This window comes from Dama dama, chromosome 29 (assembly GCF_033118175.1).
Source record: "Dama dama isolate Ldn47 chromosome 29, ASM3311817v1, whole genome shotgun sequence".
NCBI lineage: Eukaryota > Metazoa > Chordata > Mammalia > Artiodactyla > Cervidae > Dama > Dama dama.
This window is the reverse complement of record NC_083709.1, coordinates 20918995-20943706: the sequence shown is the minus strand read 5'-3', so window position 1 is coordinate 20943706 and position 24712 is coordinate 20918995. Positions and strand designations below refer to the sequence as shown.

The 24712-nt window shown below is 42.1% G+C and overlaps 1 protein-coding gene across 3 annotated transcripts in view; it reads right to left on the bottom strand.

The window, feature by feature from the left end:
• LOC133048569 (antiviral innate immune response receptor RIG-I-like) overlaps nucleotides 1–24712 on the bottom strand; it is a 69942-nt gene that overhangs the window by 26491 nt on the left and 18739 nt on the right. For all 3 annotated transcript variants that reach the window (XM_061132295.1, XM_061132294.1, XM_061132296.1), the window contains exons 10-16: nucleotides 23621–23740; nucleotides 12640–12797; nucleotides 11293–11428; nucleotides 10081–10229; nucleotides 7179–7269; nucleotides 4365–4535; nucleotides 2002–2153 (exon numbers count right to left, since the gene is read on the bottom strand). In XM_061132295.1, the coding sequence (XP_060988278.1) occupies nucleotides 2002–2153; nucleotides 4365–4535; nucleotides 7179–7269; nucleotides 10081–10229; nucleotides 11293–11428; nucleotides 12640–12797; nucleotides 23621–23740 (977 nt within the window). The remainder of the gene's footprint in view (nucleotides 1–2001; nucleotides 2154–4364; nucleotides 4536–7178; nucleotides 7270–10080; nucleotides 10230–11292; nucleotides 11429–12639; nucleotides 12798–23620; nucleotides 23741–24712) is intronic.

Below are 24712 nucleotides of genomic sequence, written 5' to 3'. Positions count from 1 at the left end.
ATTGTTAATCGGCTATACCCCAATACAAAATAGAAAGTTTGAAAAAAAAAAGTCAAAAACCAGAAAAATTAAATTTTAATTTAAAATATAATTTTAAAAAGTAAAAAATGAACTCTAGGGTTTCTCTGGTGGCTCAGTCGTAAACAATCTGTCTGCTAGTACAGGAGACATGGGTTCAATCCCTGGCCCGGGAAGATCCCACATGCTGTGGAGCAACTAAGCCCATGTGCCACATCTACTGAGCCTGAGAACCACAACTACTGAAGCCTTCAGTTCCTGAGCCCATGCTCCGCAACAAGAGCAGCCACAGCAGTGAGAAGACCGCTCACTGCGGCTAGGGAAAAGTCCTGGTGGCAACAGAGACTCAGCACAGCCAAAAATAATATAAATAAATAAAATTATTTTAAAAAAATAAAAAAGAATGTCTATATGTTTGTTCCAGCCTCTATCTTCCTGAACAGGCTTTTACTCTCTTGCTTTTGCCACATGTGAGTGTAAGCACACCGTTACCTAGTGGAGGAGATAAAGAAATTATGCCAAAGCTAAAAAGGTTTTAAAGCCTTTAATCAGCATCGCGTCTATATTATACACAATAGAGAAGCAGCTCAGGGGAAAAACCTTGTCCTAAGTAAAAGTAAAGGGGGAAGTTAAGGGGAACTAAAGAATTTCCCTGCAATTCTTCTCAGTGAAAACATAGAAGAGGTACTTTCAAATATCTGGTTCTCCTAACTTTAGGAAGCAATGTTTTTTAAAATGAATCAACACTGATATAACATCATAATTTTTTCCTTAAGTAACCATTAGTTTGCTTTCGATAGTTCATTCCCCCTCAATACTTTTTTGAACATACAGATTATGACTTTTCAAAATTATGACCCCTATGGAATTACTCTACTGAATTGTAAGACTCATCTTCATGAAGTTAAAGTAGGCCTCTCACCCTTGTCCTGTAACCACTCCCATTTTAAGTACTTACTTTACACGAGGCACTGTAGGAAGCAATGCATACATCTCACTTTATCTCCAAAACCACCCTGTGAGTTCTACAAATGAGAATGATAATTTCAAAGAGGAACTATCTGAAGTCACACGTTTTATAAGTGGCAGAATTGAGACTGGAACCACTGATTCTAACGTTAAACTCTTCCCCAGGGCTGCAGAGTCCAGTGTCTCCAGAGAGTCTGAGATGAAGTCTCTGCAAACGGTCTGGAGAAAGTATGGGTGTCTGTGAGGGGTGGGGGGTGTCTGTGTGTGTCTCTTTCCCTAATCTGCTTCCATGCCGTGTCATAGAGGAAATTAAAGTCAAACTAACGCACCACTCAGAGGCTGGGCTGAGCCAGCATTCTACTCCAAGGTCCACACTGGCACCCACATGCATGAACAGGCCTGCCGATACTGGGCACAGCTCCAGGCACAGCGCGCCAGGACCGCCTCCCCAAGGACTCCAGGTGTTAGAGAGAGCCGTGAAGAAAAGACGAAAAAGAGCTGTGTCTTGAGTGTTAGGGTGCTGTCCTCAAAGTGAACAGTCCATGTAGGAGCTATTCTAGCTGTTTCCCTTTAGATCTAAAAGCATAGCTTCAAGTATTAGCACTATAAGAATTACAGCAGAATGAACCTGATATTCACTGTGGGGTGAATTCCTGGCGGTCCAGTGGGTAAGAACCCACCTTCCAATGCAGGGGAGGAGAGTTTGATCCCTGGTTGGGAAACGAAGGTCCCACATACTGTGGGGCAACTAAGCCTGCCACAACTCCTAAGCCTGTGCACCACAGCTAGAGAGGAGCCCTTGAGCCCTGACTAGAGAAGCCTGCACTCTGTAACGAAGATCCAACATGCTGCGACTAAACCCAATGCAGACAAATAAACAAATATTTAAAAAAATAAAAATATAACCTAAGAAACACTCAGAGCAAAATGAGAACAGGTACCAACCAGGCTCACGGTCCCTGTTCATGGCTTATAGTTAGATTCTGAAGGAGTCACACGGATACAAAGACTTACCTTTTCCTTAAATTCTGCTTCATTCCAGCTCTGCAGGCTTGAAATGGAGTCGTTCATCATTTTTTCTTTGCAGATGTTTATTTTTTCTTTTTCGATTACATCAGCATTACTAGTCAGAAGGAAGCACTTGCTCCCTCTTGCTCTTCCTCTGCCTGTTAGAAAATAAACACTTTATTTGGTGTCTTTGACTTAAAACTCTGACAAATGGGAGAATGTGAAAGAAACAGGGCTATTCTTAAAATTCAACTTTGGTTCACTGAATCCCACTTTCTGGAAAAGCTGAGCTGGTAGGGTGTGTAGTCAAACGCAGCTGTGCAGCTGCACATTAAACATTCAGATAAAGGAACCCCCTTCAGGCTGGCTGCTCAGGGTCTCCCTGGTGCAGTGTGATAGGACAGACACATTATTAGAGACACTGCTTAAAGACAACCCAGCAGGAACCTCCAGGGTGACACTGTGAGGGCCCCAATGATGAATGATGAACAGATGGGGAAGTCGGGAAATAAGGTATGTTTCACAGGACTTGACTGGTGGTCCAGTGGATGGGAATCTACCTGCCAATGCAGGGGAAACAGGTTAAAACTCCTGGTCCAGGAAGATACCACATGCCACGGGGCAACTGAGCTTGTGCACCACAGCTACTGAGGCCACATGCTCTGAAGTCTGCACACCCTAGAGCCTGTACTCTGCAGTGAGACAGGCCAGCGTAACGAGAAGCCCGTGGACCGAAACTGGAGAAACGCCTGAGCGAAAAGCAAGGAAAACCCAGCATTCAGTTCAGTTCAGTTCAGTCGCTCAGTCGTGTCTGACTCTTTGCAACCCCATGAAGCACAACCCGCCAGGCCTCCCTGTCCATCACCAACTCCCGGAGTCCACCCAAACCCATGTCCATCAAGTCGGTGATGCCATCCAACCATCTCATCCTCTGTCGTCCCCTTCTCCTCCTGCCCTCAATCTTTCCCAGCATCACACTTCCAGATGTTCAAGCTGGTTTTAGAAAAGGCGGAGGAACAAGAGATAAAATTGCCAACATCTGCTGGATTATCGAAAAAGCAAGAGAGTTCCAGAAAAACATCTATTTCTGCTTTATTGACTATGCCAAAGCCTTTGACTGTGTGGATCACAACAAACTGGAAAATTCTTCAAGAGATAGGAATACCAGACCACCTGACCTGCCTCTTGAGAAACCTGTATGCAGGTCAGGAAGCAACAGTTAGAACTGGACATGGAACAACAGACCGGTTCCAAATAGGAAAAGGAGTAGATCAAGGCTGTATATTGTCACCCAGCTTATTTAACTTAAATGCAGAGTGCATCATTTGAGAAACGCCGGGCTGGAGGATGCACAAGCTGGAATCAAGATTGCCGGGAGAAATATCAATAACCTTAGATATGCAGATGACACCAGATATGCCGAAAGTGAAGAAGAACTAAAGAGCCTCTTGATGAAAGTGAAAGCGGAGAGTGAAAAAGTTGGCTTAAAGCTCAACATTCAGAAAACTAAGACCATGGCATCCGGTCACGTCACCTCATGGGAAATAGATGGGGAGACCCAGCATAGCCAAAAATAAATAAAACTTTTAAAAAAGAGACATGTTCACAACCACCAGATATGGGTGGAAATGAGAAGGGTATAAAAAAGAGGGATAAAAGGGCCACGGGCATTCAACTTAGAGACGACTGCCAGCTGGGAGAATGAGGAACCGGCGATGTGGAAGCAGGGGGAGAGAAACAATGAGCAGCAGCAACAATACATGAGCAAGTCCTTCAAGAAGGAAAAAAGGTGAAGCCAGGTAGGCTGAAGTGGACAATGCACAAAGTGCAAGAACGGGAAAGATAAGAGGTGCCGGATTTTGAAAATGCTTTAACATCAAGAACATTTGGGAACCATGGGAGTTTCTATACAGGGAGGTGAGATGCTCAGAGCTGTTTTTCAGGAAAAATAATGTGGCAGCTGTAGTTATGGAAATTAAGGAAAAATAAGAAAGGCCAGTTAGAAGGCTGCCTAGTTCCAGTGGGACAGAACTTGCAGTGTCCTTTCTGGCACACAGGGGACCCACCAGCACCCAAGCACAGCCATGAACCGTTCACATGTGACTGCTGAAGCCTCAAAGCTGGAATTTTCCTTCCATCAATACGTCAGCCAATATTAACCAAGAAAGCAGTATTCATTGTGAACAAGAACAAAAATAGACAGAATTGTGGACAAAACTGTAACCACCCCATCCTGAACAAGTAGGTCACCGTAAGGGCCAATGCTGGAAGGTTTAGTCACGGCAAACGAGAAGGGCTGGAATGACAGACACATTCACAAGTCAGAGAAAACGGTAGCCTTTGAGTCCTGGCATCAAAGCTCTTCTTACCTCTGGTTTGGATCATTTTGATGACATTGCCCACATACTCGTAGAGGATGACCAGATTGCACTGAGCAATGTCAATGCCTTCGTCGGCAACCGAGGTAGCAATTAGAATCTTGCTGTCTCTGTTGGTTCTGAATGCATCCAGTGCACACTTCTGTGCTGGGAGGGTCATTCCTGTGTCAGAGGGCATTACATAACTCACCAAGAGGGAACTTTACCATTGAAAAACACAGCTGTTGATTATGGAAAGCTTACGACATGCCAGGTACTGCGATAAGTGCTTTACCTTCATGATCTCACAACAAGCCCTGGGGTAGGCCCCATCCCTGTCCTTGCTTTAGAGAAGATAAGGCGGGGGTCTGACATCTTGGACTCTATCACAAGTCTGCCTGACCTCAACTTCCAGCTGCAGCACCTACTAGCTATGTAGTTTTGGTCACGATATCTCAAAACAAATATTAAATTTTTTGAAAAAATACCAACAGCTTGACAAATATCATAGGATACCACTTATGTGTAGAATCTAAAGAAAAGGGTACCAATGAATGTATTTACAAAACGGAAGTAGTCATGGATGTAGAAAACAAACATGGTTACCAGAGGATAACGGGGGAAGGGATACACAGAGATTGGGACTGATATATACACACCACTATATATAAAATAGATAACTAGCCAGAATCTGCTCAGTCCTCTGTAATGGCCTATATAGGGAAAGAAACTGAAAAAAAACAGTGGCTATATGCATATGTGTAACTGATTCACTTAGTTGTATATCTGAAACTAACGTGACATTGTAAATCAACTATTTCCAATAAAAATTTTAAAAATATATCAATAGCTAACTGTAACACCTTTGTGCACATCCAGGAGTTCTCAGCTAATAAGACCTTTTCACATCTACTTACTCACTGGAACTTCACAAGGCCCTTTTTAGGTTGACATGGCAAATGTTATGATTCCCCTTTACTACAGGTGAAGACCTGGAGGTTTTGGAGGCATAGTAAACTGACAGCTAACTAGCCAAACCAGGCTTGGAATTTAAGTTGAGGACCCTACCACTGTGCAGTTTCCAGCCACTGACACACTGAGAAGAACAGGAACTTAAGTGGTCTCCACCTCAGAGTTAGCAGAATTTATAAAAGTTCCAACTCTGTCCCAGTAAATTGGCAGCAAAATTTTGACATATATTTTGCCGAGGCCAAAACAATTTCTTTTCACTATGATCTACTAAGCAATGAACATGCCCAAGACAGACACCACACTTCACCAATTTCTGAATTTAACTATTTGTTCATCAAACATTTATTCTGCAATTATGGTTTGTCAGATAAGGATAGAATGGTTAAAAGGCTCATTTTTATCTAAAGGGAGCTCCCAGTTTGTGGAAGAAGGCTATACATGGGAAACTATGATTCAGTGCGATGACAATGAATGCAGCCAGAACTGTGTGCTGTGGGATGTGGGTGAGGGAGACTCCACCCTCATGGTCTAGACTTAGGAGGAGGGGGAGGCTGCTGGGCAGAAGCACAGTTACTGGCACAGAGTGAGTTCTCAGTGAATGTGGGTGGATGGTGGATGGAGAGATGAACGAATGAATGGACGGATGAATGGAGGGATGGACAAACAAATATGAAAAATACCTTCTGGGTGCTTATGTATGCATGAATAACAAAGTTTGAAAATCAAGTTGGACTCATGCTGGAGTCATACGGCAGAAGACAATTCCAACCACAAGGTCGTGTTGGACCTCATTTGGTAAGCCAACTATTCAAAATCTGACTTTGCTTTTTAGATTAATGAGGCTTAAATTTTGCATAAAGGGAAACTTCAAGGGTGATGACCAACGACTGAGAGCAGGACTGTTTATTATAAACAGCATTCAATAAGAGATACAGTGAGGACGTGTCATTGCCTGTCACTGGGGGGTGGGGAGCATGGCTGTGAGAATGTCAGCATGAGGACTGGCCACCTAGGATCAAAGCTGCCTTTCATCCTTTAACCCCCCCTACCTAGATTTTAGGATTGTCTCTAGGACTTTTTTTAATTATAAAATACATAATACATAGAAGTCTTTTTATATTTTAAAGAATGACAATAAAATAGATAGAGAACATTTCTATTTCCAGTTAATCTACTGGTTGAAAATTTGAGCAAGAGAGTAACATACTCAAACAATATTAAAAACAAAACAGAACTTTCGTTTTGTCTGCAGGACACATGGGAGGAGGAAAGTCTACAAGTTTCTGACATTTGAGCATGGTGATGGCTTTTGAATGTGTTCACTGAGCTAGGCTTAACTGCAATCCCCAGATGTTCACCTAGGTGTTTCTGTGAAGGGGATTTGCAGATGTAACTAAACTTCTTAAATCAGTTGATATGGTTACTCAATAGGCACTTCATTTTAGGCAGGCCTGACCTAAACAAGGCGGCCCTTGAAAAGAGGACTGAGGTGATCCCTGACCTCAGAGACTCTGGACAGCTCACACCTATGGGGTTCAACTGGTCCTGACCTGCCCTGCGGACTCGGACTGGCTTTGCCAGAACAAGTGTGTACGTCAATTCCTTGTACTACATCCCTGTGTGCCTGTTTGTGTACAATATACATGTGGTGCTATATATATATGAATGTGTGTGTGTGTGTGTGTGTGTGTGTGTGTGTGTATATATATATATATGTATGTATTTATAATCTCCTACTGATTTTGCTTCTCTGGTTGAACCCAGACTGATACAAGCACTAAGAAAGAATTAAAATATATCATATATGTTCTTATATATATAGTATGTTAGATCTAACGCACTATATATAAATACCCATTGTCTGATTTGTTCTGCCACGTCCAGTCAATACGCCAGGTTTTAGAAAGCTGAGCCTAGGATGTTCTTCAATCCAGTTCTTTAAGGCCTGAAAATACAAAGCAGTTGTCAGCTGGATACTATTCTGTATTAATTCAATATTGCATATATGCCGCCTGATTTGAAGACCTAACTCATTGGAAAAGATCTTGATGCTAGGAAAGAATGAAGGCAAAAAGAGGGAATGGCAGAGGATGGGATAGTTAGATAGCACCACTGACTCAATGGACATGGATTTGAGCAAACTCCAGGAGACAGTGGAGGACAGGGGAATTTGGCATGTGGCAGTCCATGGGGTCACAAAGAGTTGGACATGACTTAGTGACTAAACAACAATGCAAGTAGAAAAAAAGCTTAAAGTAAATGATAATAGAAAAGAATTAAAAAATTATGTATGTATATGTATAACTGAATCATTTTGCTATACAGCAGAAATAAACACAACATCATAAATCAACTCTACTTCAATTTTTAAGAAGTATACAGACAAGCATTCTGAAGTAGTTTTCAGACTAATAGACCTGAGGAATCAAAAGCTTCTAGTGATTGAATTCTATGCAATAAATAAATATAATGGTGTCTCTCTTTGTAATCTGATATGATTCAATTTCTAAGACATTTTTTCAGTGAAAAAGGCAAGGTTCAGAATAGTGGGTAGGTAGAAAATAAGTGAATTTAGAAAGATCTCAGAACACAAGATCAATACACAGACATTAGTTGTATTTCTAAATACCAGCAACAAACAAAAGTACCATTTATAATGGCATTAATACTTAGGTGTAAGTTTAACAAAATATGTGCAGAATCTGTATGCTGAAAATGACGAAACACTGATAAAAGAAACCAAAGAAGATGTGGTAGGTGGCCTCTAAGGTAGCTGTGAGTGATCTCCACCCCCTGGAATTCAGATCCTGTTTAATCCTTTCCCCTCAAGTGTGAAATGAACTTACTGACTTGCTTCTAGTGAATAAAATAAGGCAGACCTGAGGGGAATCAGTTCCAAGTTGAAGCTATAACATGACTGTGACCTTGACATTAGGTGCCCTCTCAACCTCTCTTGGATCACTTAACTCTAGGGGAGGCCAGCACCCCTTTGTGAGGCCAGCTTGTGGAGAGGCCCCCATGAATGAGCTAAGCATGTGTGTGCATACTTAGTCATTAGGTCATGTCCAACTCTCTTTGCGACAGCTATGGACTGTAGCCCTCCAGGCTCCTCTGTCAATGGGATCTCCCAGGCAAGAATACTAAAGTGGCTTGCCCTTTCCTTCTCCAAGGGATCTTCCTGACCCAGGGATCAAACCCGTGTCTTCTGTGTCTCCTGCATTGCAGGCAGCTTCTTTACCCACTGAGCTATCGGGAAGCCCCCATGAATGAGCTAAGCGCATCTTCTGCCAAAAAACACACAAGTGGGGTTGGGGGTTGATCCTCCCAACCTTAAGGTGGCTGTCGCCAGGGCCAACAACCTGACTGGAGCCTCGGGAGATGTCCTGAGACGGAAACACCCGGTTAGCTGTTTCCAGGTTACTGACCCATACACATTATAAGATGATAGATGTCTGTTGTTTCCAGCTACTTGCTTTGGGGATAAACTGTTATCAGTGGTAGATAATGAATACAGAAGCCCTATATAAATAAAAAAGATACACTGTTATGATATCATTTCTCCCCAGCTTTATCTATGGGTTCAGTGCAATCCCAAATGAAATTTCAATAGATTTTCTCATAGATGTGGATGAGTTTATTCTAAAATAAAAATGGAAAGGTAAAGAAAGGTAGCTAAGACAATGTTGAAAAAAATTTAAAAGTTGAAGACTCACACTACCTGATTTCAAGACTTAATTACTAAAAAAAAAAAAAAAAAAAAAGACTTAATTACTATAAAGCTACAGTAATCAAGACCGCATATGACGGGTGAAAGGATAGATGTGTAGGTGAATGGAACAGAATACAGAATCCAGAAACAGAACAACATGAATACAGTCAACTGATCTTTTTAAGTAACAAACACAATTCAGTGGAGAAAGGATAGTCTTTTCATCACATATGCTGAAACAATTGGATGCCCACATGCTAAGAGGAAAAAAGCCTCAATCCAGACTTCAAGATGAATTGTAGACTTAAATATAAAATCTAAATCTATAAAACTTCTAGACGATAACATGGGAAAAAAAATCTTTGTGTTTTGGGTAGGCAAAGGTTTCTTACACACAAAATCATAAGCACAATCCACAAAAAGAAAAAGAAAAGATAAAATGGACCTGTCAAAGGTTAAAACTTTCAGAAAGAGATACGGTTAAGAGAATGAAAAGATCTTGAAGAAAATGTTTGCAAATCACATTTCTGATAGAGGATATTTTTGTCAGAAAAAAGAACTCTCAAAAAACTAACAACAATAACTTAAAAACTCAACAATAATAAATAACCCAGTTAAACCCCATTTTAAAATGGGCAAAAGATGTAAACAGACACTTCATCAAAGGAGATACATGAACAGCTAATGAGCATATGAAAAACTGCTAAATTATATTAGTCACTAGTGAAATACAAATTAAAACCTTAGTGAGGTACCACTAGATGCCCACAGACATGGCTAAATTTTTTTTTAATTGATGGAAAGAATAAAAATTTGTGAAGTGCTTGCTGTGAGTGTATCAAGGCATTATAAACCAGAGTGATTGAGACAGTGAGGTATTAGTGTAAGGATAAACAAACAGAAAATCAGAAAAGAATAAAGAGCCCAGAAACAGACCCACACAGACCCTATATAGGGATGCTTAATTGCAAAGAAGTGAAGAACAGACAATCTTTAAATAAAATGATACTGGGCCAACTTATTTTCTGCAAGGAGGAAGAAGCTTACATCCACTAGTGCCCGGGTTTTCGCAAAGAGGATGGTTCTGGTCTCTGGGTTTAAGTGGTATTCCTCCTGCAAGATGAAGCTGAGATCTTCGAGTTTAGGGTTCTCATTGCTGGGATCCATGGAAATATCTTCTAGTTCCAACAGCTTTTCTGCAAAAAGGGGAATATTTTACAAAAGCCTTATGTGTGTGTGCTAAGTCGCTTCAGTAATATCCACCTCTTTGCTATGCTAAGGACTAGCCTGCCAGGCTCCTCTGTCCATGGTATTCTCTAGGCAAGAATACTGGAGTGGGTTGCCATGCCCTCCTCCAGAGGATCTACCTGACCCAGAGGTCAAACCCACATCTCTTGCAACTCCTGCATTGGCAGGCAGGTTCTTTACCACTAGTGCCACCTGGAAGCCCACAAAAGGTTTATAAATTCTAGCAATTTAGAACACACTGCAGCCTCTAGCCATAGTTCAAACATTTCATCTCTCAATCTCTGACCAGAATTTTATCATAAATAACCACCAATGCAATGCATACACTGAATATACTAATAAATACATAAATTTTCCCTCCCCCCAGAGCTAGTTGTTCAGTGTTTAGCATATGTATAGTTAATACTTCGGTATAGACCAAAAATTATTATTTGGGAAAAGGCATTTGAGAGAGGAAGAAGAAAGACTTACTTTTCATTTAATATTTTCCTATATTTTTCTTAATATGAACACAGTGGCATCATGAGCCATTTCTTTTTTATATGGAAGTACATAATTACAATCTTGTTTGGTCGCTAAGTCATGTCCAACTCTTTGCTCCCCATGAACTGCAGCATGCCAGGCTTCCCTGTCCTTCGCTATCTCGCAGAGTTAGCTCAAATTACAGTCTAAATATCATTAAAACATTTTTATATTTTTTAAATCTTTATACAATTACCAAAAGTTAAACCAAAACATGTTCCTATCAATTGACTATTTCTATGGGATGTATCTTTTGCAAATCTTACTATTTTTTCCTTCTTCGAAACAGGAAATAGTGTAAGCAGCAGATTCTTTTCCTAAGTGCAGATTTCCCTGAAGTTTCACAGTCCTGCCACGTATCCTATCTTCTTAAGCCCCGGACAAGTCCCCGAGCATCACCAGGTGTTGCTAAGTGTGACACCATATGCGTATGCTGCCCCTGGAGTCTCCAGGCTCTACTGGCTTCCTCCCCCTGGAAACACCACCTACCTTCAAATCTCTGAGTGAGATCTTGCTCAATTGCATCAAATCCTGCTGCCCGGACATTTCTGAAGAAGTTTTTCAAGTAATTCAGAGCATCTTTCACCCGTGCATCCTCATTGATAATTAGGGCATCATTGTATTTCTGTTGAAAATGGAAACTTTCAGTATGTTTCTAATGTCTAATACAACTGCTATACTTAAGATCACTTCACTGTACTTAACACAGAATTAATTTTAATAATAAACTTGTCTCAAGTCTATTACAACTTAGTTTTTAAAGATAATTGCCTCTAACATTACTGCAATAAAACCCTAGAACCATACTGTTAAAAAACAACAACAACACACCTCAGTTAGCTAGAATTAGTCATTAATTAGGATCACTTTGGATCCTAGAATCCTTTGAAGAGAAAGAAAATTATATGAAAAATGCATGTCAAAGATTAAATCACAAAAAGGAAAGAAAAGTAACTTCCACATCAACCTGCTTCATAATTCAGACATTCAACTTAACCTCTTTGTACATCCAAAGCCATCACTGAATCACACCAAATATTCAGTTCAGTTCATTAAAATTCTACAAATTCACATGGATTGAACGTATTTTAAAACATTTTCAATGGCACGATAAGCAGAGGTGATGGTGGTAACTGTTGCTTAGGTTCTTGGTTAACCAGCAAACAACTACAGACTCTGGATTTCTTAGCATGTGGTTTGACCAAACGTAGGAAAATGCGCTTCAGGCTGTGGCAACATGACGCACCTACTGAACTTTAAAGACTTTAAAGATGGCTGTCCCTGGTCATGTATCTATAGTCATATTCATCACCCCCAAGGTCAAATATGGGGATACTGAGGTAGAGCACAGACCCATGGTCTTTGTTTCTGTCCCTCGGCCTCTAGGGCTAGGTTTCAGAGAGCAAAGATAGATGCTGAATAAGATAGCTTGTGACATTTGCTTCATAAGAACCACCAGGAAAGTTCCTAAACGATGCTCTCTCAGCTGCCACAGCACAGCTCCCAGTAGGTGTTACGACTGAAATATCCTTTTCCAAAGAAGCTGCTGCTGCTGCTAAGTCACTTCAGTCGTGTCCGACTCTGTGCGACCCCATAGACGGCATCCCACCAGGCTCCCCCATCCCTGGGATTCTCCAGGCAAGAACACTGGAGTGGGTTGCCATTTCCTTCTCCAATGCATGAAAGTGAAAAGTGAAAGTGAAGTCGCTCAGTTGTGTCCGACTTCTAGCAACCCCATGGACTGCAGCCTACCAGCCTCCTCCATCCATGGGATTTTCCAGGCAAGAGTACTGGAGTGGGGTGCCATTGCCTTCTCCATCCAAAGAAGCTACATACCCGCAAATGTGACGTGTACAGAAACAGGGCTTTACAGATCCTGCTTTCTTCATCTTTGTCTGGCATCTGAAACACCATGCATGCTTTCTGAACTGCAATTATCCACTGTTCATATTTCTGTGTTCCAAAATTCCTATTTTGAATTTGCGATAAGTTTTCTGAAAAAAAAAAAAAAAAAAGTTTTCCATTGTGTCATCTGGCTCTTCATTTAAGGCTCTAAGCATGGTCTCGCCTTCTAATTTTGATTCCTTACTCTTTGTACACAGAGTATTTCTCTTGAGACAGTTTTCAGCAGTGTGTCTACGTACAAACACAACTGCTTACTGAACACCGACTACGTACCAAGAATCAACATGTCTTATATTTATAATTTCATTTCACAACCCCATGACATAGACACATTTTATAGATGAGGAAATGGAAGCTTGGAGAAGTGAAATCATTACGCCAAGTCACACAGCTAGAATATAGAGGGAGCACAGGAATTCACACCCAGATGTGTCCCACACCCAAGCTCTGCTGGCTCTGTGAGCTGACAACCAAACAGCCCAGAGGCAAAACAACGGCCATGGAAAAAACCTAACTGCCCCCCTTTTGTTTTTTGGCTGCACTGGGTCTTTGCTGCAGCACAAGGGGCTTTTCAACATTGCATGTGGGCTCCTCTAGCTGGGGTGCACGGGGTTAGTTGCCCCACGGCATATGGGATTTTAGCTCCCTGAGCAGGGATTGAATCTTCATCCCCTGCATTGCAAGGGAGATTCTTAACCACTGGACCACCAGGGAAGTCCCCTCACCCATTCATCTTCAATCAGACGAACAAAGGCAGTTACCCAACAAGTAGCAGTAGCCCCATCTACAAACAGGGGGATATCAATAAATGAGAGCAATCAACAGGTATTTACTGAACGGAGGTAGGTGCAAAAATGAGCTAAGCCATCAGGCAGTGAGCAGCTGACAGCGTCTGAACAGGTGAAGAGATGGCAGGAGGGTACAAGAAACAAGAAGAATAAGAAGGCAGAAAGTCATGTCTCCCCACCCTTCTCCACCTCCACAACCCTGACCATGTCCTAACACTTCTGGATAATACCATGATCTCCTCCTACCTGGTCTCCTTACCTCCTTCCTCCTTCCCTCCAGTCCAGTCTCCATTCAACAACTGGGGGGAATTTCCAAAATTGCAGATGAGAGACAATGCTAATCCACTAGTTAAAAGCCTTTAGGGAGGGACTTCCCTGGCAGTCCAGAGGTTAAGACTTCACCTTTCAAAGCAGAGGGTGCAGGTTTGACCCCTGGTCAGAGAACTAGGGTCCCAGATGATGTAAGGTCCTGCGTGTTGCAACTAAGACTTGGTACAGCCAAATAAATAAACACACGTATCTTTTAAAGTCTTGAGGGTCTCCCTTGGTGGTCCAGTAGCTAAGGCTCTGCACTCACAGTGAAGGGGGCCTGGGTTTGGCGCCTGATTAGGGAACTGGATCCCACACGCCGCAACTAAGACCCAGCACAGCCAAATAAATGTTTAAAATAACAATAATAAAAGGTTTAAAAAATAAAATACAAGTGTTTAGTGGATTTCTCCAGCCAAACTCCTAGTCTGGCCCACAGGGGGCTCTGTGGTCTGGCCTTTACCTGCTTCTTTTTTTTTTTTTTAATTTTTTTATTAGTTGGAGGCTAATTACTTCACAACATTTCAGTGGGTTTTGTCATACATTGATATGAATCAGCCATGGATTTACACATCTTCCCCATCCCAATCCCCGCTCCCACCTCCCTCTCCACCCGATTCCTCTCAAAATATCCCACCCTCACCTTCTCCCAGAGAGTTCAAAAGTCTGTTCTGTATTTCTGTGTCTCTTTTTCTGTTTTGCATATAGGGTTATCGTTACCATCTTTCTAAATTCCATATATATGTGTTAGTATGCTGTAATGTTCTTTATCTTTCTGGCTTACTTCACTCTGTATAAGGGGCTCCAGCTTCATCCATCTCATTAGGACTGGTTCAAATGAATTCTTTTTAATGGCTGAGTAATATTCCATGGTGTATATGTACCACAGCTTCCTTATCCATTCATCTGCTGATGGGCAACTAGGTTGCTTCCATGTCCTGGCTATTATAAACAGTGCTGCCATGAACATTGGGGTGCACGTGTCTCTTTCAGATCTGGTTTCCTCAGTGTGTATGCCCAGAAGTGGGATTGCTGGGTCATATGGCAGCTCTATTTCCAGTTTTTTAAGAAATCTCCACACTGTTTTCCATAGCGGCTGTACTAGTTTGCATTCCCACCAACAGTGTAAGAGGGTTCCCTTTTCTCCACACCCTCTCCAGCATTTATTGCTTGTAGACTTTTGGATAGCAGCCATCCTGACTGGCGTGTAATGGTACCTCATTGTGGTTTTGATTTGCATTTCTCTAATAATGAGTGATGTTGAGCATCTTTTCATGTGTTTGTTAGCCATCTGTATGTCTTCTTTGGAGAAATGTCTGTTTAGTTCTTTGGCCCATTTTTTGATTGGGTCATTTATTTTTCTGGAATTGAGCTGCAGGAGTTGCTTGTATATTTTTGAGATTAATCCTTTGTCTGTTTCTTCATTTGCTATTATTTTCTCCCAATCTGAGAGCTGTCTTTTCACCTTACTTATAGTTTCCTTTGTAGTGCAAAAGCTTTTAAGTTTCATTAGGTCCCATTTGTTTAGCTTTGCTTTTATTTCCAATATTCTGGGAGGTGGGTCATAGAGGATCTTGCTGTGATTTATGTCGGAGAGTGTTTTGCCTATGTTCTCCTCTAGGAGTTTTATAGTTTCTGGTCTTACATTTAGATCTTTAATCCATTTTGAGTTTATTTTTGTGTATGGTGTTAGAAAGTGTTCTAGTTTCATTCTTTTACAAGTGGTTGACCAGTTTTCCCAGCACCACTTGTTAAAGAGGTTGTCTTTTTTCCATTGTATATCCTTGCCTCCTTTGTCGAAGATAAGGTGTCCATAGGTTCGTGGATTTATCTCTGGGCTTTCTATTCTGTTCCATTGATCTATATTTCTGTCTTTGTGCCAGTACCATACTGTCTTGATGACTGTGGCTTTGTAGTAGAGTCTGAAGTCAGGCAGGTTGATTCCTCCAGTTCCATTCTTCTTTCTCAAGATTACTTTGGCTATTCGAGGTTTTTTGTATTTCCATACAAATTGTGAAATTCTTTGGTCTAGTTCTGTGAAAAATACCGTTGGTAGCTTGATAGGGATTGCATTGAATCTATAGACTGCTTTGGGTAGAATAGCCATTTTGACAATATTGATTCTTCCAATCCATGAACACGGTATGTTTCTCCATCTGTTTGTGTCCTCTTGGATTTCTTTCATCAGTGTTTTATACTTTTCTATGTATAGGTCTTTTGTTTCTTTAGGTAGATATACTCCTAAGTATTTTATGCTTTTTGTTGCAATGGTGAATGGTATTGTTTCCTTAATTTCTCTTTCTGTTTTTTCATTGTTAGTATATAGGAATGCAAGGGATTTCTGTGTGTTAATTTTATATCCTGCAACTTTACTATATTCATTGATTAGCTCTAGTAATTTTCTGGTAGAGTCTTTAGGGTTTTCTATGTAGAGGATCATGTCATCTGCAAACAGTGAGAGTTTCACTTCTTCTTTTCCTATCTGGATTCCTTTTACTTCTTTTTCTGCTCTGATTGCTGTGGCCAAAGCTTCCAACACTATGTTGAATAGTAGTGGTGAGAGTGGGCACCCTTGTCTTGTTCCTGATTTCAGGGGAAATGCTTTCAATTTTTCACCATTGAGGGTGATGCTTGCTGTGGGTTTGTCATATATAGCTTTTATTATGTTGAGTTATGTTCCTTCTATTCCTGCTTTTTGGAGAGTTTTAATCATAAATGAGTGTTGAATTTTGTCAAAGGCTTTCTCTGCATCTATTGAGATAATCATATGGTTTTTATCTTTCAATTTGTTAATGTGGTGTATTACATTGATTGATTTGTGGATATTGAAGAATCCTTGCATTCCTGGGATAAAGCCCACTTGGTCGTGGTGTATGATTTTTTTAATATGTTGTTGGATTCTGTTTGCTAGAATTTTGTTAAGGATTTTTGCATCTATGTTCATCAGTGATATTGGCCTGTAGTTTTCTTTTTTTGTGGCATCTTTGTCTGATTTTGGAATTAGGGTGATGGTGGCCTCATAGAATGAGTTTGGAAGTTTACCTTCTTCTGCAATTTTCTGGAAGAGTTTGAGTAAGGTAGGTGTTAGCTCTTCTCTAAATTTTCAGTAGAATTCAGCTGTGAAGCCATCTGGTCCTGGGCTTTTGTTTGCTGGAAGATTTTTGATTACAGTTTCGATTTCCTTGCCTGTGATGGGTCTGTTAAGATCTTCTATTTCTTCCTGGTTCAGTTTTGGAAAGTTATACTTTTCTAAGAATTTGTCCATTTCATCCAAGTTGTCCATTTTATTAGCATAGAGCTGCTGGTAGTAGTCTCTTATGATCCTTTGTATTTCAGTGTTGTCTGTTGTGATCTCTCCATTTTCATTTCTAATTTTGCTAATTTGGTTCTTCTCTCTTTGTTTCTTAATGAGTCTTGCTAATGGTTTGTCAATTTTGTTTATTTTTTCAAAAAACCAGCTTTTAGCTTTGTTGATTTTTGCTATAGTCTCTTTAGTTTCTATTGCATTTATTTCTGCCTTAATTTTTAAGATTTCTTTCCTTCTGCTAACCCTGGGGTTCTTCATTTCTTCCTTCTCTAATTGCTTTAGGTGTAGAGTTAGGTTATTTATTTGTTTTTTTTCTTGTTTCTTGATGTAAGCCTGTAATGCTATGAACCTTCCCCTTAGCACTGCTTTTACAGTGTCCCATAGGTTTTGGGTTGTTGTGTTTTCATTTTCATTCGTTCCTATACATATTTTGATTTCTTTTTTGATTTCTTCTATGATTTGTTGGTTATTCAGAAGCGTGTTATTTAGCCTCCATATGTTTGAATTTTTAACAATTTTTTTCCTGTAATTGAGATCTAATCTTACTGCACTGTGGTCAGAAAAGATGACTGGAATGATTTCAATTTTTTTGAATTTTCCAAGACTAGATTTATGGCCCAGGATGTGATCTATTCTGGAGAAGGTTCCGTGTGCACTTGAGAAAAAGGTGAAGTTGATTGTTTGGGGGTGAAATGTCCTATAGATATCAATTAGGTCTAGCTGGTCCATTGTGTCATTTAAGGTTTGTGTTTCCTTGTTAATTTTCTGTTTAGTTGATCTATCCATACTTGTGAGTGGGGTATTAAAGTCTCCCACTATTATTGTGTTGCTATTAATTTCCTCTTTCATACTCATTAGTGTTTGCCGTATATATTGTGGTGCTCCTATGTTGGGTGCATATATATTTATAATTGTTATATCTTCTTCTTGGATTGATCCTTTGATCATTATGTAGTGTCCTTCTTTGTCTCTTTTCACAGCCTTTATTTGAAAGTCTATTTTATCTGATATGAGTATTGCGACTCCTGCTTTCTTTTGGTCTCCATTTGCATGAAATATTTTTTTCCAGCCCTTCACTTTTAGTCTGTATGTGTCTCTTGTTTTGAGGTGGGTCTCTTGTAGACAGCATATATAGGGGTCTTGTTTTTGTATCCATTCAGCCAATCTTTGTCTTTTGGTTGGGGCATTCAACCCATTTACATTTAAGGTAATTATTGATAGGTGTGGTCCCGTTGCCATTTACTTTGTTGTTTTGGGTTCACGTTTATACAACCTTTCTGCATTTCCTGTCTAGAGAAGATCCTTTAGCATTTGTTGAAGAGCTGGTTTGGTGGTGGTGCTGAATTCTCTCAGCTTTTGCTTATCTGTAAAGTTTTTGAATTCTCCTTCATATCTGAATGAGATCCTTGCTGGATACAGTAATCTAGGTTGTAGGTTATTCTCTTTCATTACTTTCAGAACGTCCTGCCATTCCCTTCTGGCCTGGAGGGTTTCTATTGATAGATCAGCTGTTATCCTTATGGGAATCCCTGTGTGTGTTATTTGTTGTTTCTCCCTTGCTGCTTTTAAGATTTGTTCTTTGTGTTTGATCTTTGTTAATTTGATTAATATGTGTCTTGGGGTGTTTCGCCTTGGGTTTATCCTGTTTGGGACTCTCTGGGTTTCTTGGACTTGGGTGGCGATTTCCTTCCCCATTTTAGGGAAGTTTTCAGCTATTATCTCCTCGAGTATTTTCTCATGGCCTTTCTTTTGGTCTTCTTCTTCTGGGACTCCTATGATTCGAATGTTGGGGCGTTTCACATTGTCCCAGAGGTCCCTGAGGTTGTCCTCATTTCTTTTGATCCTTTTTTCTTTTTTCCTCTCTGCTTCATTTATTTCCACTATTTTATCTTCTACCTCACTTATCCTATCTTCTGCCTCCGTTACTCTACTCTTGGTTCCCTCCAAAGTGTTTTTGATCTCATTCATTGCATTGTTCATTTTTAATTGACTCTTTTTTATTTCTTCTAGGTCTTTATTAAACATTTCTTGTATCTTTTCAATCTTTGTCTCCAGGCTATTTATCTGTAACTCCATTTTCTTTTCAAGATTTTGGATCATTTTTATTATCATTATTCTAAATTCTTTTTCAGGTAGATTCCCTATCTCCTCCTCTTTTGTTTGACTTGGTGGGCATTTTTCATGTTCCTTTACCTGTTGGGTATTTCTTTGCCTTTTCATCTTGTTTAGATTGCTGTGTCTGGAGTGGGCTTTCTGTATTCTGGAGATCTGTGGTTCCTTTTTATTGCAGAGGATTTATCCAGTGGGTGGGGTTAGACGATTGGCTTGTCAAGGTTTCCTGGTTAGGGAAGCTTGCGTCAGTGTTCCGGTGCGTGGAACTTGATTTCTTCTCTTTGGAGAGCAATGGAGTCCCCAGTAATGAGTTTTGAGATGGGTCTATGTGTTAGGTGTGACCTTGGGCAGCCTGTATGTTGACGTTCAGGGCTATGTTCCTGCGTTGCTGGAGAATTTGTGTGGTATGTCTTGTTCTAAAACTTATTGGCTCTTGGGTGGTGGTTGGTTTCAGTGTAGGTATGGAGGGTTTTGGACGGTCACTTATTACTTAAAGTTCCATGTAGTCAGGAGTTTTCTGGTGTTTTCAGGTTTTGGGCTTAAGTTTCCTGCCTCTGGATTTCAGTTTTATTCTTCCTGTAGTCTCAGGACTTCTCCAACTATACAGCCCTGATAAGAAAACTTCTAGGTTAATGGCGAAAAGATTCTCCCCCGTTAGGGACACCCAGAGAGGTTCACAGAGTTACATGAAGAGGAGAAAAGGGAGGAGGGAGATAGAGATGAGCAGGAGGAGAAAAAGGGGGACTCAAGAGGAGAGAGACAGATCTACGTAGCTGTCTGTTCCCAGAGTGTTCTCCGTATCTCAGACACCTACAAAGATTCACAGAATTGGATTGGGAAGAGAAGGGGAAAGGAGGAAATAGAGGTGTCCTGAGGTAGAAAACAGAGAGTCAAGATTGGGAGAGAATAATCTTCGGTTTAAAGATAGGGCTTCTCTTCCTTTTTTTTTTTTTTTTTGTAAGGTTATAGTGTATTGAAAATGAAAATTAAGGAGTAGTAGAGGAGTACTAGAGGACTTTAAAAGAAATAAGAGAAAAAGAAAAATAGAAAAAGGAAAGAAAAAAAAAGAAGAAAAAAGAAAAAGAAAAAAGAAAAAAAAAGAGAAAAAAAAAATTTTTTTTTCCCTAATTAAAAAAATCGTAAAAATCTATGAAAATGAAAGTGAAGTAGTAATGGGGGAGTAATAGGGAATTTTAAAGGAAAATAAAAGAGAAAAAATAAAAAAGAAAAAAATAAAAAAAGAAAAAAAATTTTTTTTTTTTTCTTCCTTACTTAGAAAAAAAAAAAAAAAGTAAAAATATATCTAGGAATTTCTCTGGAGCTGTTGCGGTCAGTGTGGGTTCGGCTCAGTTTCAGATAGCTCCTTGTTCCAGCTTACACTTCTCGATATCTATAGGGCCCTTCTGGTGTAGTCCGTGTTTTCTACGGGGATTTTAATCTGTTGCACCAGTCCCTTCTGAAGCGGTTCCCTTTGTTTATTTGGCTTCTGTTTGCCGGTCTCTTCAGAGCCTCATTTCCGCCCTGACACAGGCGGGCGGAGGTGGACTCTTATTTAAGTAGCTAGTTCCGTCGCTCTGCGGGGAGGGGCTGGCACTGCCGGGCGGGGCTGGCGCTGCCGGGAGGGGCTGACGCTGCGGGGACCGGCTTGCGCCACGGGGACAGGCTGGGGCTGCCAGGAGGGGCTGACGCTGCTTTCTCCGTCTGCGCTGCTCAGGCTCCCGGCTGTTCTATATGGAGCGCGCCCCACGCTGCGAGAGGTTCCAGCCCTCGGGTGTTCCACAAAAGCGCGGAAGGAAAAGCTGTGCCTGCTCTCTGTGCCTTCCCCGTCAGAGCGGTCCAGGCAGCGAGGGGCTTGATGGGCGCGCTGTCCCCAGGTGTGGCGCGCCCACTCCCTTCTGCGGACCCAGTCTCAGTTTCCACTGGCGCCAGTCGGGTGCGCGCGCCTTCTGCCCTCCGTGTCCCCAGCCCCAGTCCCCGCCCGCGCCGGTCGGGTGCCTGCGCCCTGTGTCTCGCCGCGACCTTCCCCTCCCCCCTGCCTCCTGCCTCCGGCGGGGCTGGGTTAGTCCGTAGCCTGCGAGCTCCTCTCTGGACTTTCTCGGTCCCTTTGTTCTGCGAACGGCCGGCAGTGTGTTCCGGTCGGTTAATTTTCTCTCTCTCTTTTGGTCTCCCACAGTTCAAGTTGGCAACTCACAGAAGCTCCCCCCGATTGTCCTCAGAGCACTCAGGCCCGGACCCTACTCCAAGCAATGCCGCCTAAGACTCCCTTCCCGGGACGGATCTCCGTCCTTAGCTCTTTTGTCTCACTTTTTATCGTTGTATTTTGTCCTACCTCCTTTCGAAGACAATGGGCTGCTTTTCTGGGCGCCTGATGACCTCAGCTAGCGATCAGAAGTTGTTTTGTGAAGTTTGTTCTGCATTCAGTTATTCTTTTGATGAATTTGTAGGAGAGAAAGTGGTCTCCCCGACCTACTCCTCCGCCATCTTGGCTCCTCCTCCTTTACCTGCTTCTGACTCTCCCTTCTAATGACTTTCCTTCCTACTGTTCTCAGGATTAGTGAAAGCCCCCAGACTCTCTCCACGCGCCTGTCTCCTCTGCTGGAAATACCCCTTACCCCGACCCCTCCCACCACTCCCCGGCCCCACCCGTGTTCCCTTACTGTTGCTACCCGCTCGCCTCTGGCACTACTGTTAGCCAAACTGAAAATGCCATGAGGGCAGGGCTTGTGTCTGAGGGTTCACGCTGAGTTCCCACCACCGAGCACTTAGCCCAGCGCTGAATGAACAAACAAGAGAATGAATTTGTTCGAGGGAACTGCTAACAGGCAAGGAGCGGAAAGTTGGCAAGAGAAGCAGAACCAGATGGTGTGAGCAGGGCGCACGGCAGCTGAGCGGCCGGCCGTGAGAGCTCTGCCTGGAAGAACAAGGAAGCCAGCAGGACACCGACGAGATAAAATGGGTAATTTCAGGCTGGGTAATGGGGGTTCGACGGGAAAGAGGGTAGAGGCGGGCAAAGCAGCTGTGAGAATAAGTTGTTAGAAATCAAGCTGTGAAAGAAAGGAGAGAAATTAAGGGTGAGAGAAGGTGAGACACAGAAGTTACCTTGGAGACAAGAATTCAACATCTCCAAAACTCTAAACTCACTTGCACGTGCCAAAGTTGCTCCTCGCTCTGGAACCAGTAACACCTGCCAGTGCACACACAAGTGCCCAGAGAGAAGCCCCGCACTTGCTCACTCGCTCACTCCCACCCAAACCCAGTGAGCTCTTAAATCTGAACACTTCTGTTTGCACGAGCCTGTTCCCTTCACTATCCCATCTCCACTGCCTCACTTTGGCTCTCTTCATTTCTCATCACAGAACTTATCAGTTCAAAATTGTGCGTTGCTTCCCATTTGCTTTTAGAATACCTATGTATTTATTTGGCAGCGCTGGCTCTTAGTTGTGGCATGCGGGATCTAGTTCCCTGACGGCAGATGGAAGCCAGGCCCCTGACATTTTGAGTGTGGAGTCTTAGCCACTGGACCACCAGGAAAGTCCCACTTCTAGGATAAAATTCAAACTCAGCATGGCCTACAGGACACCTTCACTGTCTGCCCCTGGCCTCTCCCCCAGCACCACTCTCCTTTCCACTAGTCCCTTGTTAGAATTAGCATGAAATCTTGCAGATTCTAAAATTCACTGTGCTCTCTTCCCTCTGCAACTGCTGTCTTTTTTACTTCACTTGATCACCTCTCCTTCTTGACCTGGCTGACCTCAAGATCTGTCTCACTCATTACCTCCCCCAGGAAGCCCTCCCTACGGCCCAGCCCTGCCCTAAGTTCCCCTGAGTGCCCATAATAGCAGTGTGTAACCCTGCCTTGCCACAGGGCAACTATTCACATCTGATTCTCATTGTTTGATGGTGTGTTCCTTGAAGGCAAGACTGTCTTTAATCTTGGTGCTTCCTTTACCTAGCATAGTACCTGGCACAATACCCGGTCAATTAATTACTTGATTTAAAAATGGAGAAGCAAACTTGGCAACTTCAAGAGAGTCTCAAAAGAATAAAGAATCAAAGGTCACCCGTAGGTTTGAATCCAGGACTTCAGGGCAATGGTGGTTCCATTCATATAATGAAAAGCTAAATTTGGAAGGTCAAAAAAGCAATGAATTGATTTAAATATGGTATTTTTCAGGTGTGTGTGTCTAGGTGGATATACTTTGGATTTAAAAAGGAAAAAAGAAAAGCAAGAGAAAATAAAGGAGGACTTATAAGCCTCCTGAATAACATAAACAAGAAAGTCAAACTCTGGGTATGGTCTTGACATTATTTGGACTAAGAAAAGTACAAAAAGACCCCAGTTAACAACAGATGGCCGTTCCCAGAGGGAGAGAAGACAAAATGAGGTTATTCTCACCAAGAGTTACGGTCCCAAGTTCTTCAAAGATACTCTTCGCCAGAGCCTCCGTTTCTGCCATCAGCTGAGATATGATGCATTTAAATTTGTCTGTAGTCCGTGATTCCACTTTCCTGAAAACTAGAGCCGTCAAAGGAAAGTCAGTATTTCTCAGGAAGAACACATCATAGGTGAAAGCAGGTGTCTCAAACCTTTCTCAGCCTTTGTCACTTCCTCCGTAAAACCCGAGGCCCCAAGCTCACAGGCATCTGAATGATGAAACGAATACTCAAGACACCTTGCAGCCACTCCCTAGTGTTTAATGCACTCATTCTAACACTCTTCATGGTCCAGGTCTAATTCAACTTCTTTTTAAAAATAATTTTATTAATTTATTTTTGGCTGTGCTGGGTCTTCATTGCTGCATGGGCTTCTCTCTAGTTGCGGCGAGCAGGGGCTACTCTCCAGTTGGGGTTCGTGGGCTTCTGATTATGGTGACTTCTTTTGTTGAGGAGCACAGCATGTCCCCAGGGCATGCGGACTTCAGCAGTTGGCTCAGTAGCCGCGGCTCCCACGCTCTAGAGCTCAGGCTTAGTAGTTGTGGTGCAAGGGCTTAGCTGCTGCATGTCATGCGGGATCTTCCCGGGCCAGGGATTGAACCCGTGTCTCCTGCATTGGCAGGCGGATTCTTTACCACTGAGTCACCGGGGAAGCCCTCAGGCAAATTTTAGATTCTAGCTTTCCACATGCGTATCTGGTGAAAGAGGTCAGAATCAAGAGGCCTGGGAGCTGGGAGTCCTCAGTCACACTTCAGACTCTGCAATCAAAAGCTCTGGGGCCTTTGGCGAGCGCCTCTACATTCCTGGGACTGTTTTCTCCCCTCAAAATTGCCCCGCTGCTGCTTTTTCGTCACCAAGTCATGTCCAACTCATTCATGACCCCACGGACTGTAGCCCTCCAGGCTCCTCTATTCATGGGATATCCCAGGCAAGGATCCTGGAGGGGACTGCCATTTCCTTTCCCTAATTCAACTTGTTACTCGGGCTTTCCTGTTAACTCAATACAGAGTTCCTGCTCTGAATAGGCTGATATCCATCTTGTTTCTGCAAATAC